This window comes from Nannospalax galili, unplaced genomic scaffold (assembly GCF_000622305.1).
Source record: "Nannospalax galili isolate Female #2095 unplaced genomic scaffold, S.galili_v1.0 scaffold377, whole genome shotgun sequence".
NCBI classification, from domain to species: domain Eukaryota; kingdom Metazoa; phylum Chordata; class Mammalia; order Rodentia; family Spalacidae; genus Nannospalax; species Nannospalax galili.
Genome location: NW_008341187.1, coordinates 466822 through 480864, shown reverse-complemented (window position 1 = coordinate 480864; position 14043 = coordinate 466822). Strand labels below are relative to the sequence as shown.

The following is a 14043-nucleotide window of genomic DNA, read 5'->3' as shown; positions in this document are numbered from 1 at the left end:
GGCAGTGCTGCTCAAGAGTCATCCCTTCTTGGTGGCATGGAGCTGTGGGACAGCTGAGGACCCTTGAGAATGAGGGGGATTGGGATTTTGCTTGAACTTTTAGGGTACCTCATATCACAGATGTGTTGGTTGGGCATTATCACCTGGTCCTTCTTGTTACCTTCACTTGTGACCTTAGCCTATTTCATGTGAACAGCCAGTTCCATGACCTATGGACAAGGTGACATACTCCCATACAGAAAAGTCACCTTAGGCTTTACAGACAGGAAGGGAGTCAGTCCTTTTCATACCACCACCCCCACCTCTACCCCAAGGGAGGAGGAAAAGCATTTTCTCTGCCTCCAGGGAATGTGTAGATTTGGGGTAGGTGGGCTTCTTGAATTCATAGTTGCCCTAGACTTAATGGTAGGACTCCTGAGGTCTGTTTTCTCTCTCCTTTTGGGGGAAAAGAAGGTAGCAACATTATTTCGAGGGTCATTAACAGTAATTCCAGATTCATGAGTTTAGGAAGCAGAACAGAGTATGCTCTGGAAGGTAGCATCCATTTGCACTCCTTTGGGTTCTCTATTAATTTTTTAAAGTTTTTAAAACGAGTTAAGTGCTGACAAGCCTTTCCCCCTAGGGGATGGTAATATTACCTCAAATTCTCACACACTTTTTCCAAATAAAAGTCTCCTATAATTATCTTCCCTTCTTCTGCCTCCTTTTCCTCCTCCTCTTTTTTCCCTTTACTTTAAGTTTGGCGACAACTAGTTAATTTCGAAGCTACCAGAGAGATTATTTCAGCGTTACACAGCACCTCTGGGAGGAGAATGGAATCTCATTTTTTTTCCCATATGCTGACAAAAATCTCCTAATTTCAGAGGGCAATGATGTCACCCCTCTAATGAGCAAAATATTTCTTACTAAACAGATGAGTCTCCTTGCCTGACTTCTTCATGAGAGAAGGGGGGGAGGAACCCCCACAACCTTCCTATTTTATGTAGTTGCACATTTTAATCTGAACAGGACTGTTCTAAACGCAGTGAAACTAATTTTTTGTAAACACAAAGAACAGCACATTAACAGAATAACAGTGACCCAAAGGACCCTGCCATGGTTGGATGTGGCTCAGTTCTCAAGTGTTAGGAAAATCTTGAGCATACCCAGCCAGAGCTGGTATGCAGCCCTAAGGTAGGGAGGGACCCTGAATGCATCACTTCTTGGACCATGGAGGAAGACTAGGCATGGTCAAGAGATGATGAAATCCAGCTTGGGGAACGGGAGGGCGGAAGCTGTCGTTGATTGGTGTCACATGCTGTTTATAAGGCACAGCATCAGCTGAATTCTGTTTTGTCCAGCTAGATAGGCGAGCATCTGAGGTCAAGAGTGAACAGAAAGTAGGGCCTCAAGACCACCTCAACTCTGGACCTTTAGGTTCATATAGTAACATGGACATGCCCACAAACCCATGACAACTGTTCCCACTCACTAAAACATAGCTCAGTTTTCCCAGCTAACACAAATCCTCTGATGTTCAGATTCCCTTATCTCTGCTCCTTAGATTCAGTCATCACACCAGACCTGTATTAATCACCATGTTTCAGAACTTTCCTTGGGCTTTTCCTCCTTGAGCTCTCTCAGTTGTAATCTTTAAGTCCAGGAGAGACTTCTCAGTCATATTTGTATTCCCTGATCTTCCAAATGTTTTTAATAAGTGTTTTCATTCATTCATTCATTCATTCATCCATTTATCCATTCATTCATTCATTCATTCATTCATTCCAATCAGGAAGTAACTATTCAGGACCAAAATAGATGTGATCTTTACTTATCCAAATGGAAAAAATATAATGCTCAGTACTGGCAATGGTTGAGAATGTAGCCCTCTTTTTAGTGCTTGTGAGGCTTTAAGACAACACAACATTTTTTCAGAACAAGTTGTACTGTGTGTCAAAAGCCTTACAGATGTGCACATTCTTTCACCCATCAGTTCTAAAATCTAATCATCTGTTCAGAAAAAAAAAGACTATGTGAGACATGTTATGAATTTTGCCACAGTGTGCATCTGACCGCGATTGTTTATAATGAGCACTTGGAAACATAACAAATGTCTGATGACAGGCATATTATTTAAGTAAAAAACATACATGTATATGATGGAATGCTATTGAATCATTAATGTGTTGGTATATTCTGTTTGTAGAATATTTGTTGACATGGGAAAATGTTCAATACATGCTTCATTTAAAAAGTGGATTGTGGGGCTGGAGAGATGGCTCAGCGGTTAAGAACATTGAATGTTCTTGCAGAAGACCCGGGTTCAGATCCCAGCACCAACATGGCAGCTAACAACTGTCTGTAACTCCAGTTCTAGGGGATCCGACGCCACCTTCTGTCCTCCACTGGCATTGCACGATGCGGGTGCACTTCCATACATGCAGGCAGTACACGCATACACATAAAATAAAAATAATAAATAAATAAATTTTTTTTAAAGTGGGTTGTGAAACAGTTTGAACAGTATACACAGGGAACAGCCAGCATTTCTGTAAAGCAAATCACAAGAGGCAACAAAGTGTCGATGTGGGAGGGTCGTCCACACAGAGATTAAAGCCACAGATAGGCATGTTGTTTCAACTTACACTAAGTGTTTATCCCAGGGAACTCTGAGGATACTGACAGTTCCTGAGGGTATTGACAGTCCCTGTAGGAGGAAGAGCATCTAAAGATTAAAAAAAGAAAGAAAGAAATATAATTGTGTGTGTGTGTGTGTGTGTGTGTGTGTAAGAGAGAGAGTTGATGGACATAAACCAAAATGAGATACCAGTTCTTTGAGTGTGGAGGTGCAGTACAGGTCATTTCTTCCTTTGTGTGTATTTGAATTCTGAAAAGTTGTAATAGTTAAATATATATCATGTATAGTTAGAAATAGATAATGTGTGCCACTAAAATACAGGTATATAAGTGCCTGTGACCAGGCTTATTATCACTGTGAAGTTCAGTGAGGAGCCAGATAATACAGTAATGATGGTGTGAGCTAAGACCTTAGCTAGAGTTTGTCTAGGTTGCTGTGTTGCCATATTGGCTAAGGGAGTAAAGTATAAGACCAGGCAGGCCTTCCAGATGTGATATATGGAGCTATCCTCACCAGAGGAGCCAGCAAGTGCAAGGGTACGGGGGTGCCGGAGACTGTGGAGCATTTGAGATGCTGTGAGGAGATAAGGATGAGAAGCAGCTGCTTTGGCATCCTCTTTCCACAGAGTACCTGCCCCACTGGGCAGAGCACACTTAGAAACTGGGAGTAAGGGACGGGTTAAATATCCTTTGTACCTTGTCCTTGGGAACCTGACAGTCAGTTCCTCAGCATAGAATTCAGATGTTCAGACCTGTGAGTTTGAGCAAATTTGTCTACCGGCTATTAGCTGGGTAAGTTCAAGTCTGCTCTAGAGAGAAAAACACTATCACCCTCCCCTCTGAGCTTTCTTTTGTCTATCAAAAACCTCCTCCAATCATTCGAGCCCAATCTGGTTTTCAAATGTTTGCTCCTTTGTATGGTAAGGGATAGGAGCTATGGGGTTGAGGAGTCTAAACATCTTCATTCCTGTTGATTACTTAGATATTTATCGAGGGCTTGCTATAGACAGAGACACTCTGCCAAGGGCTTGCTGTGAACAGGTACCATGAATGCAGGGCAGAAGACTAGAGCAGGTCTCTGACCCTGGAGAGCACCCTATCTTCAACACATCCATGTTGAGTCCCCACACAGAACTCAACATTAGCTGTTTAAATGTCTGACTTGTCCTTTGAGAGGTAGGGACAGTGACATTGAAAGTGATTTACAAAGTAGCTCTCTTGCCTTCCCTCCTTAGAAGGTTCTGAGGAAGAGGCATGGGTGGGTGACAACTCAGAGATGTGTCCTCCTTCCACCCCCTCACAGTGTCGCCATCAATCCAGGCTAAGTCTGTGTCCCACTGATCCTGGGCTTTTGCCAGGTACCACCAGGTATACACTAAGGAATCTGTCCATCCTCCTAAGATCACTATGAACTTCCCACCTCCTATTTTAGAGATGAGAGAAGTTAACAAATATGCCTAAAGCCACATGCTCTTCCCAAGTGGCACAAAGGGGATCTGAACCCACATCTGCTGAATTCCAGAGTCCCTACTCTTACTAAACTCACCCAGTCTTCTCTGCATCTCAGCATCCTGTCCACACAGCCCAAATGTCACCCTGTCTCTAACTCCTTGGCCTTTTGTGCATAGCACCTAAAAGAGCAGTTTGTAAGAATAAAACAGGCTCTGATTGAACTCTAGTGAGTAACAAACAAAAGACTGTAGAGGTAATAAACACTGCCAAACTCCAAGAATGAAATGTTTTAAACCAACAGCACTGCAAGATCAATGTCATCAAACCAAAGTTATGTGCAGGAATCCTAGGACCACTTGCTAAAATCACATCACTTGCTGAAGGACTTGGAAGTGAAAATTAGCCTGTTCTGAGTCCAGAGGCAAAGTTCTTTGCCCAGGTAGAGAAAAGGGCAGGAGCAGACCCATAAAGTCCTATGTTCTGCCTCAGTCCTTTCTGTCTGAGAAATGGGATCATGCTTCTAAATATTTCCTGATATGTGGGAATGATGAGTATTTGTTAAATGCCAGAGTTGGAAGTACAACATCCAAAAAACACACAGTTTGTGGTGTGCAGGGCCCTGAGATGCCAGTGGGAGAGTTTGTGGAGCCAGAGTAAGGGAGAATCAGTTTGTGATATGGGGAACTGGGCGATACAAGGCAGCTATGGTGAACCCTGTGTGAGAAAGAAGCAACGGCTTCATGAAGAATAGAAGAGAGGCTTCAGGGATGGCAGACCCGGGGAGCACAAGCTGATGCATTCTAGCTGAAAAATGAGAGACAGAACTCTGGAAAGAAAGCCCAGCGGGGCAGGAAAGGGGAAGTAGTTCTGGCAGTCTGCTGTATAAAATGGGGGCTCTGCTTGGCAAAGCATGACCTTCACTTTGAGAGCTTTGAGTCCCAATACTTTATTTAATGTTTAAGTAACTTCTGGACTTCATCCAGTTGTAACCCTCAGCTATTTTAAGGAGAGACAGTAGTTGGCACCCATTAGTGAGTATTTTATTTGTTGTATGGTATCCTACAAAGACATGGCTTGGGGCTGGAGAGATGGCTCAGCAGTTAAGAGCCCTGACCCAGTAAAGAAGAGGACCCAGGTTCGATTCCCAGCACCCACATGGCAGCTAACAACTGTTTTTAACTCCAGTTCCAGGGGAATCTGATGCTCTCTTCTGACCTCCATAGGCATTGCATGACATGGGTGCTCTTACCTATATGCAGGCAATATACTCATACACAAAAAATAAAAATAATAAATAAAAGAGAGAGATGGCTCCTTGTGTATAAAGACCCACACAATGGAAGAGACAGCAAGGCATGAATAGCACAAGCTACACGGGGGAATAAATGACTTAATGGAGTGAAGTTAGCCGTGGAAAGACATACATGACTTGCAGTCTACGTCATGGAGACTTTACATGGGTTTTCAGTTGTCTTGTTCAGGCAGTGTTCTCCTTATGTAACAGCATATGCCTGGTGCTCCCCAGAGACCCCTGAGAAAGTAAAACAATCATCCTGTGACATAGTCCGGGGACTTACAGTTCTAGAATGAGCAAGAACTCAGCTGTCCTGAAATGATTGTTGAAACAATTTGGGAAGACAGTTTTAGAAGTCTCAGGGAAGGGGAAATAGCCTACATTTACTCTGGCAGTGAAAATAGAAAAAAGGAGTGAGGAGAGAAAGAAAGTGACAACTTGGGGAGAAAACCAAAATCATAAGCTTTAATTCAGTAATTTCAAAAATAGCCCCTGGAAGGTGTCTATTTTCAGTCGAGACCACTCCCTTCAGGCAAGTTTGGAAGCCTATCGGCAGAAGTGATCTGTTTTAAAGTTCGGTCACTCCGAAGGGCTAGACCTCTGTCCCAGATTTGCTCAGAGTCTCGCGTTCTTTCTTTCTTTCTCTGGAATTCCATAGACAGTAATTAAGGAACTGGAGGCCAGCAGGAGGTCAGAGAGCCTTCCTCAGTGAAAACAGGGATTGTTGGCCATGCACAACACTCCCTTTTTTCCTTGTGGTGAATAGGAGATTTGCTTAGAGCTGATGACTTATGCCTTTCTTACAAGTTATGCAGTTAGCAAGCGACTGGGGAATCAGGCAGCAGGCAGAGAGAGGCTAATTGAATCCAGTCAGTGTCTTGACGCTCTTCTTCGGATGCTGGGCTGTGACGGGGAGAGCCTGCCCGATCATGTAACTGCAGAGAACATGTTCGCAGGAGTGCCCGGTCCTGACTTGGAGATCACAGGGCTGTTGGATCAGGAGTGAGACTTGCTCCAAGTGGGGAGGGGGTGGGAGTACCTTCCAGGTCTTTGCAAAACTGCCCCTTACGCCTGCTAAATGCCGAAACCGGTAAGTCGATGAATGAATGCATTTTATGTGAAAAGAAAACTTTTCTGTCGCCTCGAGAAAAAGCTTCTGCTTGTTCCTGCCTAAGATGCATCGCTCTTTGCTTCTTCAGTTTCCTCTAGATTTGTCCCTGTTCTCCTGGTTACTTCCCTGCCTTCTATCCCCGAGCATTCTCACCCAGTGGGTTCACCTAGTCACCATGCATAACTTTTGGAGACTACTAAATATTACTTTGGGAATGGAGAGAACGAGTGTGCACGGGTTGGCACTCTGCTGTGAACAGTGCTGACTTCATGCGAAAAACTTAAATCCAGATGGCATTCTGCCTTGTTTTTCATAAATCTACAATTGATTGGCTCCCTCCTCCTGATAACTTCTAAGATCAATGCTGCATCAGGGTGGTCCTAGGAAATTGAAGCATGTCTGCCCTCTTATATGCTGGATTCAAAAGAAGCTGTGTTGTGACTTTCTCAAGCAAATATATATTTATAATTGAAAAATTCAGAAATGTATATATCTTATGATGTTGTATGGCACTGGAGGGGATAAGGTGACTTAGTTTGGTTGCTCTGATTATTAACTGTGACAACGTGTCATGGGTTTGGCACTGGGGAAGCAAGCTGAGCGAGTGATTCTGCGAAGGACTCAGCTGTAATCCTGTGCTCAGGACGGTCCTGAGTAGTTCTCTTAGAAGGTCTGGTTGCTCCTTGCAAGTATGGGTTAATCTTTATTTCCTCACATTGTTTGCTATTGTGCCACTAGGCATTTAGAATCCATTTATTCTGCACATCATAGTTGTAGGAATTGTTTGTTTGGGCAGCAGTGACAGGCTTACGATGATCAGCAAAGGATGCTTGACGTGTGCGCCAGCACACAAATCTTTCTATTTATAGATGTGATTAACTTTGTTTCCTTTTTCTGATCATCCTACATGTAGCTGTGTTGTGAAAAGTTCTCCACGCTGGCTCCATGGCTTTCCCATTAGAACATTGCAGATGTGTCAAGGATGCACTTGTTCCAAGAGAAGCTGGGGAGGAAGGAGGCTCCACCCTCCTGCCCATGCCAAATGGTCCCGTAGGCTCCCAATTCAGCGCCTAGCAGCAGAATGCTGTGCTATCTCTTTAAAGCAGCTATAGTTTTGTGCCTTGGCTTGGTCAATTTGTTATGGTTTAAAGCTGTGGAGCCAGCTGTCTGCAATCTGATGTAATGTTGCTATGGAAACCAGAAATGAAACACTTAAGCATTCACCACAGAATTACTACATATAGCATTAGCCAAAGTAATTAAAAGTTGAGCCATATGGGCTTTCTGGTGGAAAAATCTGCAGTAGAGGGCCTGGAAATCAAATGTTTCTATTTACAACATTGCAAAGGCACTTTTCCACGTCTTTTGGTGAGGTAAGTTGCCTTTTTCTCTGGAGGGTTTAGGATAGGGGCATATACAGCTGAGAGAGTTCAGTCTTCCTGTTCAGGGAATGATCAAGCTAAAGTTTACTTCAATAAACCTGAGTGAACTCTGAGTCGGGGCACCGGGGGACGACGATGGGAAGCAGCCCCGTTTTCTATTTACAACATTGCAAAGGCACTTTTCCACGTCTTTTGGTGAGGTAAGTTGCCTTTTTCTCTGGAGGGTTTAGGATAGGGGCATATACAGCTGAGAGAGTTCAGTCTTCCTGTTCAGGGAATGATCAAGCTAAAGTTTACTTCAATAAACCTGAGTGAAGTCTGAGTCGGGGGCACCGGGGGACGACGATGGGAAGCAGCCCCGTCTTGTGCTTGAATATGTGCAAACATGGGCTTTCCGTCTTTGTTTCTGCGAACCCTGTTAGTTATGAGTCTGTTTCTTAGACTCATTTACATGTAATGTATAAATCCTTCATATTCTACAATTCTACAAACCTTCAGGTAGGAAATTTTCTTTTGAATACATATCATATTTATTTCCTCAACACCCTGCCTCAAAAATAAATTTTTTAAAAAGTTATATACATATATTTTTACAGTTCTTAATTCTTAAAATTCTCAAACTCCTTTCCCTGATAGCTAATTTTCTGAATAAAAAGACATGCGATACATATTTTAATACTATTTTTAGCATTTTGGAAGTGACACATGGTTATTTGGATGAGAAATAGAAAATGGAAAATTCACTTTATTACTCAGTTTAAAAGAAATGCATTTACTTATATCTTTATGCTAAAACAACTGGAAAGACTTTCTTAAAGGCAAACATATCACAAGTCTCTACCTTGGGACTCAAGAGGAAATGAGCAGTTGACCCTACTCATCAATAAAGAGAATCTTGAAGATTCACTGTGGAACTCAAGCAACTCCTAGCTAACTATAGAGGAGTCTTTTTATTTAAAAAGAAAAAAGCACACACATATATACATAATATATACATACATTTCTTGAATGGCTTCAGTTTTATCTTCAATTTTGCATCATATAAATCACGCTTCATCATATCTGTCTAGGGTTCAAAGCAGGATGCCACAGAGGAAGCCTTGGTTGCCATGGTTTGCAATTTGTCAGTGGCAGACACCTCTAGAACTTCCATTGTCTTAGAAAAAATAGAAATAGCATCAGTTCAAAGTCCTCGAGAGCTCACGTTCCTCAAAAAGCAGCTGGACCTGTGGAAGCAGTTCAAAACTACCTGGAATATGTTGTTTTTCACCATAGTGAATCTAGGCTGAGGAAAGAGGGCTCTGTGCAGAGACCTTGGCTTTCAGTCTGGGGTCTTGATGTGACTCTTTTCATTTTTCCCTGGAAAGTTCAGTCAAATGTACCTTTCCTACAGATGGTTTGTGTTTCTGTAGAATAAGATTTTTTTATGACTGATTTCTATATTCCATTTCTTTTTGTCTCCACATGCCACCCCCTCCCTAGTGCACAAACCACCAACAGCCACAACCAGCTAGCTAGGTGTGGTGCATACGCACATTACTAATTTTTATCCTATAATCCAACTTCCTGTCTCTTCAGTACAAATAATCAGTGCTTATTTGAATTTTCACTTGACTCCAGAATTTATAATGTCAAGATTAGATCTATATCTTAGTTTTTTTGTTTTTTAATTGGGATATACAGAGATTTTTGTATCATCTAAAGGTAATTCTGTTTGAATTGCTAGTGCTTGAACAGCATTGGGAAGATGCAGTATTTTGAAACGTTTGCATAAACTCATGCACTGTGGGTTATTTAGGTGCCCATTACCCTCAATTAGAGTTAACCAAGCTCTCATGCCTCTGATTGGCCACTACAACCATTTCCTTTCATTACACATCAACAATTCAATCAAGTAAAAATGAAATTTAAGCCCGGCAGTACTATTGTATATTTGAAGCTAAACTTACTGTTTTATTTAATTATTTTACATTGCACCTTTTAACCGAATGCACTAAAGCTAGCTGTCTAACATAACCTCCTTCTTCCCTTTGGGGGCATGGGAGGGTCCAGTTTCCATTCTTTGTCAAGTAGACAGTAGTTAACTAATTTTAGAATTTTAGAATTGGAATTTTAGAGAATTGGACAAGGATATTGATCTGCCTCACAGACAGGAAGACTGAAGAATACCCCATCCTGATGATTTGCTGAGAGTTTTATACTAGTTAATCATCAATGGGTGAACTGTTTGCAAATCATCAGGCAGGGAAAGTTCAATGGCTCTATACTCTGAGCCCCATGGCAAGGAGGTGTCCAGAAAATGGGTTAAGTTTATCCAGAGGAGAGTACCATTGCCCTAAGAAAATATTTGTTCTCTTACAAGATGCACCATTTTCATACCTATGTATGACCTGCACCACTCCTGAGCTGTTCTGTGCTCTTTCTTGCCTATTTTATTGCCTGTAAAATTGGGATTTAGGAGAGTCTTTCTTGGGGAAAGTCTCCACATTAGTCTCGCATTCTGAGATGCGGTTTGTTTTTGTTTTGTTTTGTTTCGGAAGTCCACTCATCTCTCTCCCTGAGAATAAGTGCTTTAAGTTTATGAGGGAATGCAGTTGTCAGGATGTGCGGGATTAAGCTAGGGCTGCTCACCGGCTGCACAAGGTGTGCCAAGGTCCTGTGCTCCCAAAAGGCCCAAGCACCCGGCTGGTGCAGCATGCAGCACGCTGGTCCAGTGGGAAACTTTTGCTTTTCCACATTTTGAACAGATACAGCAGAGGACGCTGCATACTGAATGCTAGAGTCGACTTGGAAAGGAAGCCCTCATTTTGTTCACAAGGAAAGGATTGTTTTTAGCCTGGGTCACTGCTGTGGAGAGAAAATTTTTTTTCCCCTCTGTAATGTTTGATACTTGAGGGAAAACAGCTGGGCCAGAGTACACTTGAATCGCTGCAAAATGGAATGGGCTGCTGGGGAATATGGACTGTTACTGTATGGCTGTAAAGGTCAGCTTTTTCCCTTGTCTCCTTGGGAGGAATGCGGGCTGTCCTCAGCCTAGCCTGTGAGCCCTCAGAAGGAGCTGGGGGAGGCGGAAGGGATGGCTGAGATGTGCCAGGCAGTCCCAACAAATAGGAAAGGAGAAGACTTTTGTTAGGGGTGGGGGTGTGCATTGCTTCCCCTTTCCTGCCTGCTGGTTTTGATTTGGGGAAGGGGGGAACTGGAAAAAGTCAACAGAATTTTGGTTTGGAGAAGTGGTTGATGACCACGTTCAACAGCAAGTCCTGATGGGCCAGACAGAGGAGAGCCTGACCCAAACCACAGCAGTGTAACTGGAATTACAGGGCCAGCTTAGAGAGAAAGTCCTGCCCGAGTTGGCTTGAAAGAAATAGGACCAACAGTGATGAAGTGAACAGCACCGTGGTAATCAAGGGCAAGGACGTGTGCTTTGCCCCTAGGATTTAATTCTCTGCCGAATTAGATCTTCAGATGGTATGTGGGGCTTTGTAAACCTGTTGGATAAATTTGTTGATGCCCCAAGTTTGGCGGCAGAGCTTTGGCTGTTTGGACTGGTAGAGAAGCCAGCTGTGGCAGCTGGGAGGGCAAGCTCTGGGACAATTATCTGATTAACTGTTCCTCTCTTTCTTTGCCAGTCAAGAGAACAATCGGATGACGAGACCGAGGAGTCGGTGAAGTTTAAGAGGTTACACAAGCTGGTTAACTCCACTCGCAGAGTCAGAAAGAAACTAATTAGGGTGGAAGAAATGAAAAAGCCAAGCACTGAAGGTAAAAAACATAAAGTAAAATAAAATAAAGCAAAACCCACCCTTGTTCTTCCAAAAGAAATCACTCGGGATCTGTCTTTCAGTAGAAACAGAGTATGATTTCAAGTGGGAAATGGATTGCGTTCTGGCTGGGGCCAACAGAGTTGTCCGTGTGCCAGCAGGGTGATGCTTGGCATGTTACAGAATGAAGGATCCTAGTGTCAAGCATTTCAGGCACTTAGTAATTCAAATGTGACAGAGATAGGAAATGGTTAGGCTCTCATGATGAAATCTCAAGGTGTGGTACAGCTTTAATTATGAGCTTGCAAGGCTTTCTCTAAACCTTATAACTTCTCAGCATAAGCCTTTCTTCCAAGGAGGACTGAGTTTTAATGCAATGGATCTTGTGCAAATTTGATACACAGTGCATCCATCTTGTAAAACCAACTGACAATCAAGGCATTTAATATCCCTTCAAAGCCTCAGGGATGAGTCGTTCTTCCAGTAAACAATTTCAAGTCTCAATTCCAAAGAGGCTTTAAGGACCTTCAATTCTAAGGCGATGTTTTAGAGCTGTATTGCTGGCTGGGAAAACGAAACAGTAATGTCATCAGTCATCCATCAGCTGGCGATTATTGAAATGAATAGTAACCTTTGCATTATAATTATGACAATTAAATCTCCACCTTATTCATTTCCATTTCTAATAATATGCATTTGCAACATCTTGTAAAATTCTCCCAAGAAAGATTAAATAAAGCATAAGATTGGTGGGTGTAGTGGTGTACACCTATATTGCTTATAATCCCAGCCCTCCTGGGGCTGAGGTGGGAGAACTGTAAGTTTGAGGCTAGCCTGGGTTACACACTAAGACTCTGTCTCAAACTTGTCCCTGGCAGAAGATTTTCCTGTTTATAAAATGATAGTAAGTAAATTGGAAAGCCTTCATTAAGAAAGATATTACTTGTTAAAATATCACATGTGTAGCATAAAGAATTTCAAAATTTTAACATGCAAGGTTTTAAATTATTGTTATACAGCCTACTTGTTCTTTATAAATAAATCCAAGCTGTACACAGGAAAATGAATTTCCCATTATTTGCAGAGGTAAGGGCTTATTATTGATACTTTCTAATTTTGTTTATTGTTATTTATTGGTTTAAGTTTTTAGTATAAAATTGAAGATGATATGATAGTTGTGGAGGAAGAGGGGATGGAAGGGGGGAAAGGGGATACCAAGATAAAGTCATCTTAATGGGTAACTTCATGAAGTTACCTTTAAGTCTGGGGTTGCATTTGAGTGTTGGTGTGGTAATTCTCTTTACACTTAAGTGTGATGTTGATTCATATTATAATTTCCACAGTGCAGGATATACTGTGGTTTCCCCATATGATGGCAGGTCTTCCTGAAATATGAACAGAGAGTAGCAGTTGTAGAGGAGCCTCATGGAATCACCAGTTCTCAGCCTTGAGGCCTCCTTGTAAAGCAGACCTCATGCTTCACAGATGCGAAATCAAATATCAGCTACAACAAACAGAATGGTGGTTTTGTCCATCAGTGAGCTAAAATGAGTGAGGAGCCCTATACTTAGCCCATCACCCAGTGTCCCCTTCACCCGTGATAGTCAAGTGTCTTGAGACAGCTTTAGCACTTATATGCATTCTATACTACTGAAATATCCTAATTTGCAGAACATATCAGTTCAACTATGTCTGAGAGACCTTGTTGGGAAAAAGTTGGCAAAAAATATAGCAAATGAGGTATAAATTCATCTGAATATGGACTGGGTATCACAGAGGAAGGTGGGCCGAAAGAGCTTGAGTCACAGTCTAGTCTCTGATGAGTTGGGGGAGTAAGGTCATTGACTAGCTTGTTCATATCACCAGGAGAGGACCCGGGTATGTGTAACTCAGGGTGTCTACTCCGAGCTTCCCCCAACATCTTCCTAGCCTGGAACCACCTCCATTCCCTGTACAATGAGGTTCCTACTGGCAGAAAAACTGGGAATTGGGACAGATTGTTTCAGTTGTGAGGTGCTCCTCTTCTCCATTGCCCTTGGACTTACAGAGATTTGATCATGTCACTGGTTTCCTGCATGCCTGTGCCTGTACTAAGGTGACGGATAATCCTTTATTGAGATGCATTTTACATACGATGCTTTTCCTACACGCTTGAGAATTTATGTTCCCTTTTAATTGCTGTCTCTAGAATACCCACCAGAAGCATGCACTTATCTCATTTCATGAATAAGGAAACTGAGATAAAGAAGCTAAATCATTTCCTCAGGGTCACCCAGCCAGTCATCTAGAATTCATCTCGGGCCACCTGCCTCCGTATGAAGATCTAGTAAAGTTAGAGCTCTTCACCTCCTCTTCCCATCTTACCTTGGCTCTCCAGTCCATTCCCTGACATGGCAACCCTGGAGAGTGTTTAACACAGGTCATGTG

At 42.5% G+C, this 14043-nt stretch overlaps 1 protein-coding gene across 5 annotated transcripts in view; it reads left to right on the top strand.

Moving 5' to 3' along the window:
• Sash1 (SAM and SH3 domain containing 1) overlaps window positions 1-14043 on the top strand; it is a 259709-nt gene that overhangs the window by 211595 nt on the left and 34071 nt on the right. For 2 of the 5 annotated variants that reach the window (XM_008836690.3, XM_017799052.2), the window contains exon 9: window positions 11485-11617. In XM_008836690.3, coding sequence (XP_008834912.1) covers window positions 11485-11617 — 133 coding nt within the window. Of the gene's footprint in view, window positions 1-5991; window positions 6453-10712; window positions 10840-11304; window positions 11324-11484; window positions 11618-14043 lie in introns of those variants that run through there. The other 3 variants (XM_008836689.3, XM_008836688.3, XM_029565169.1) reach the window with 3 other exon arrangements.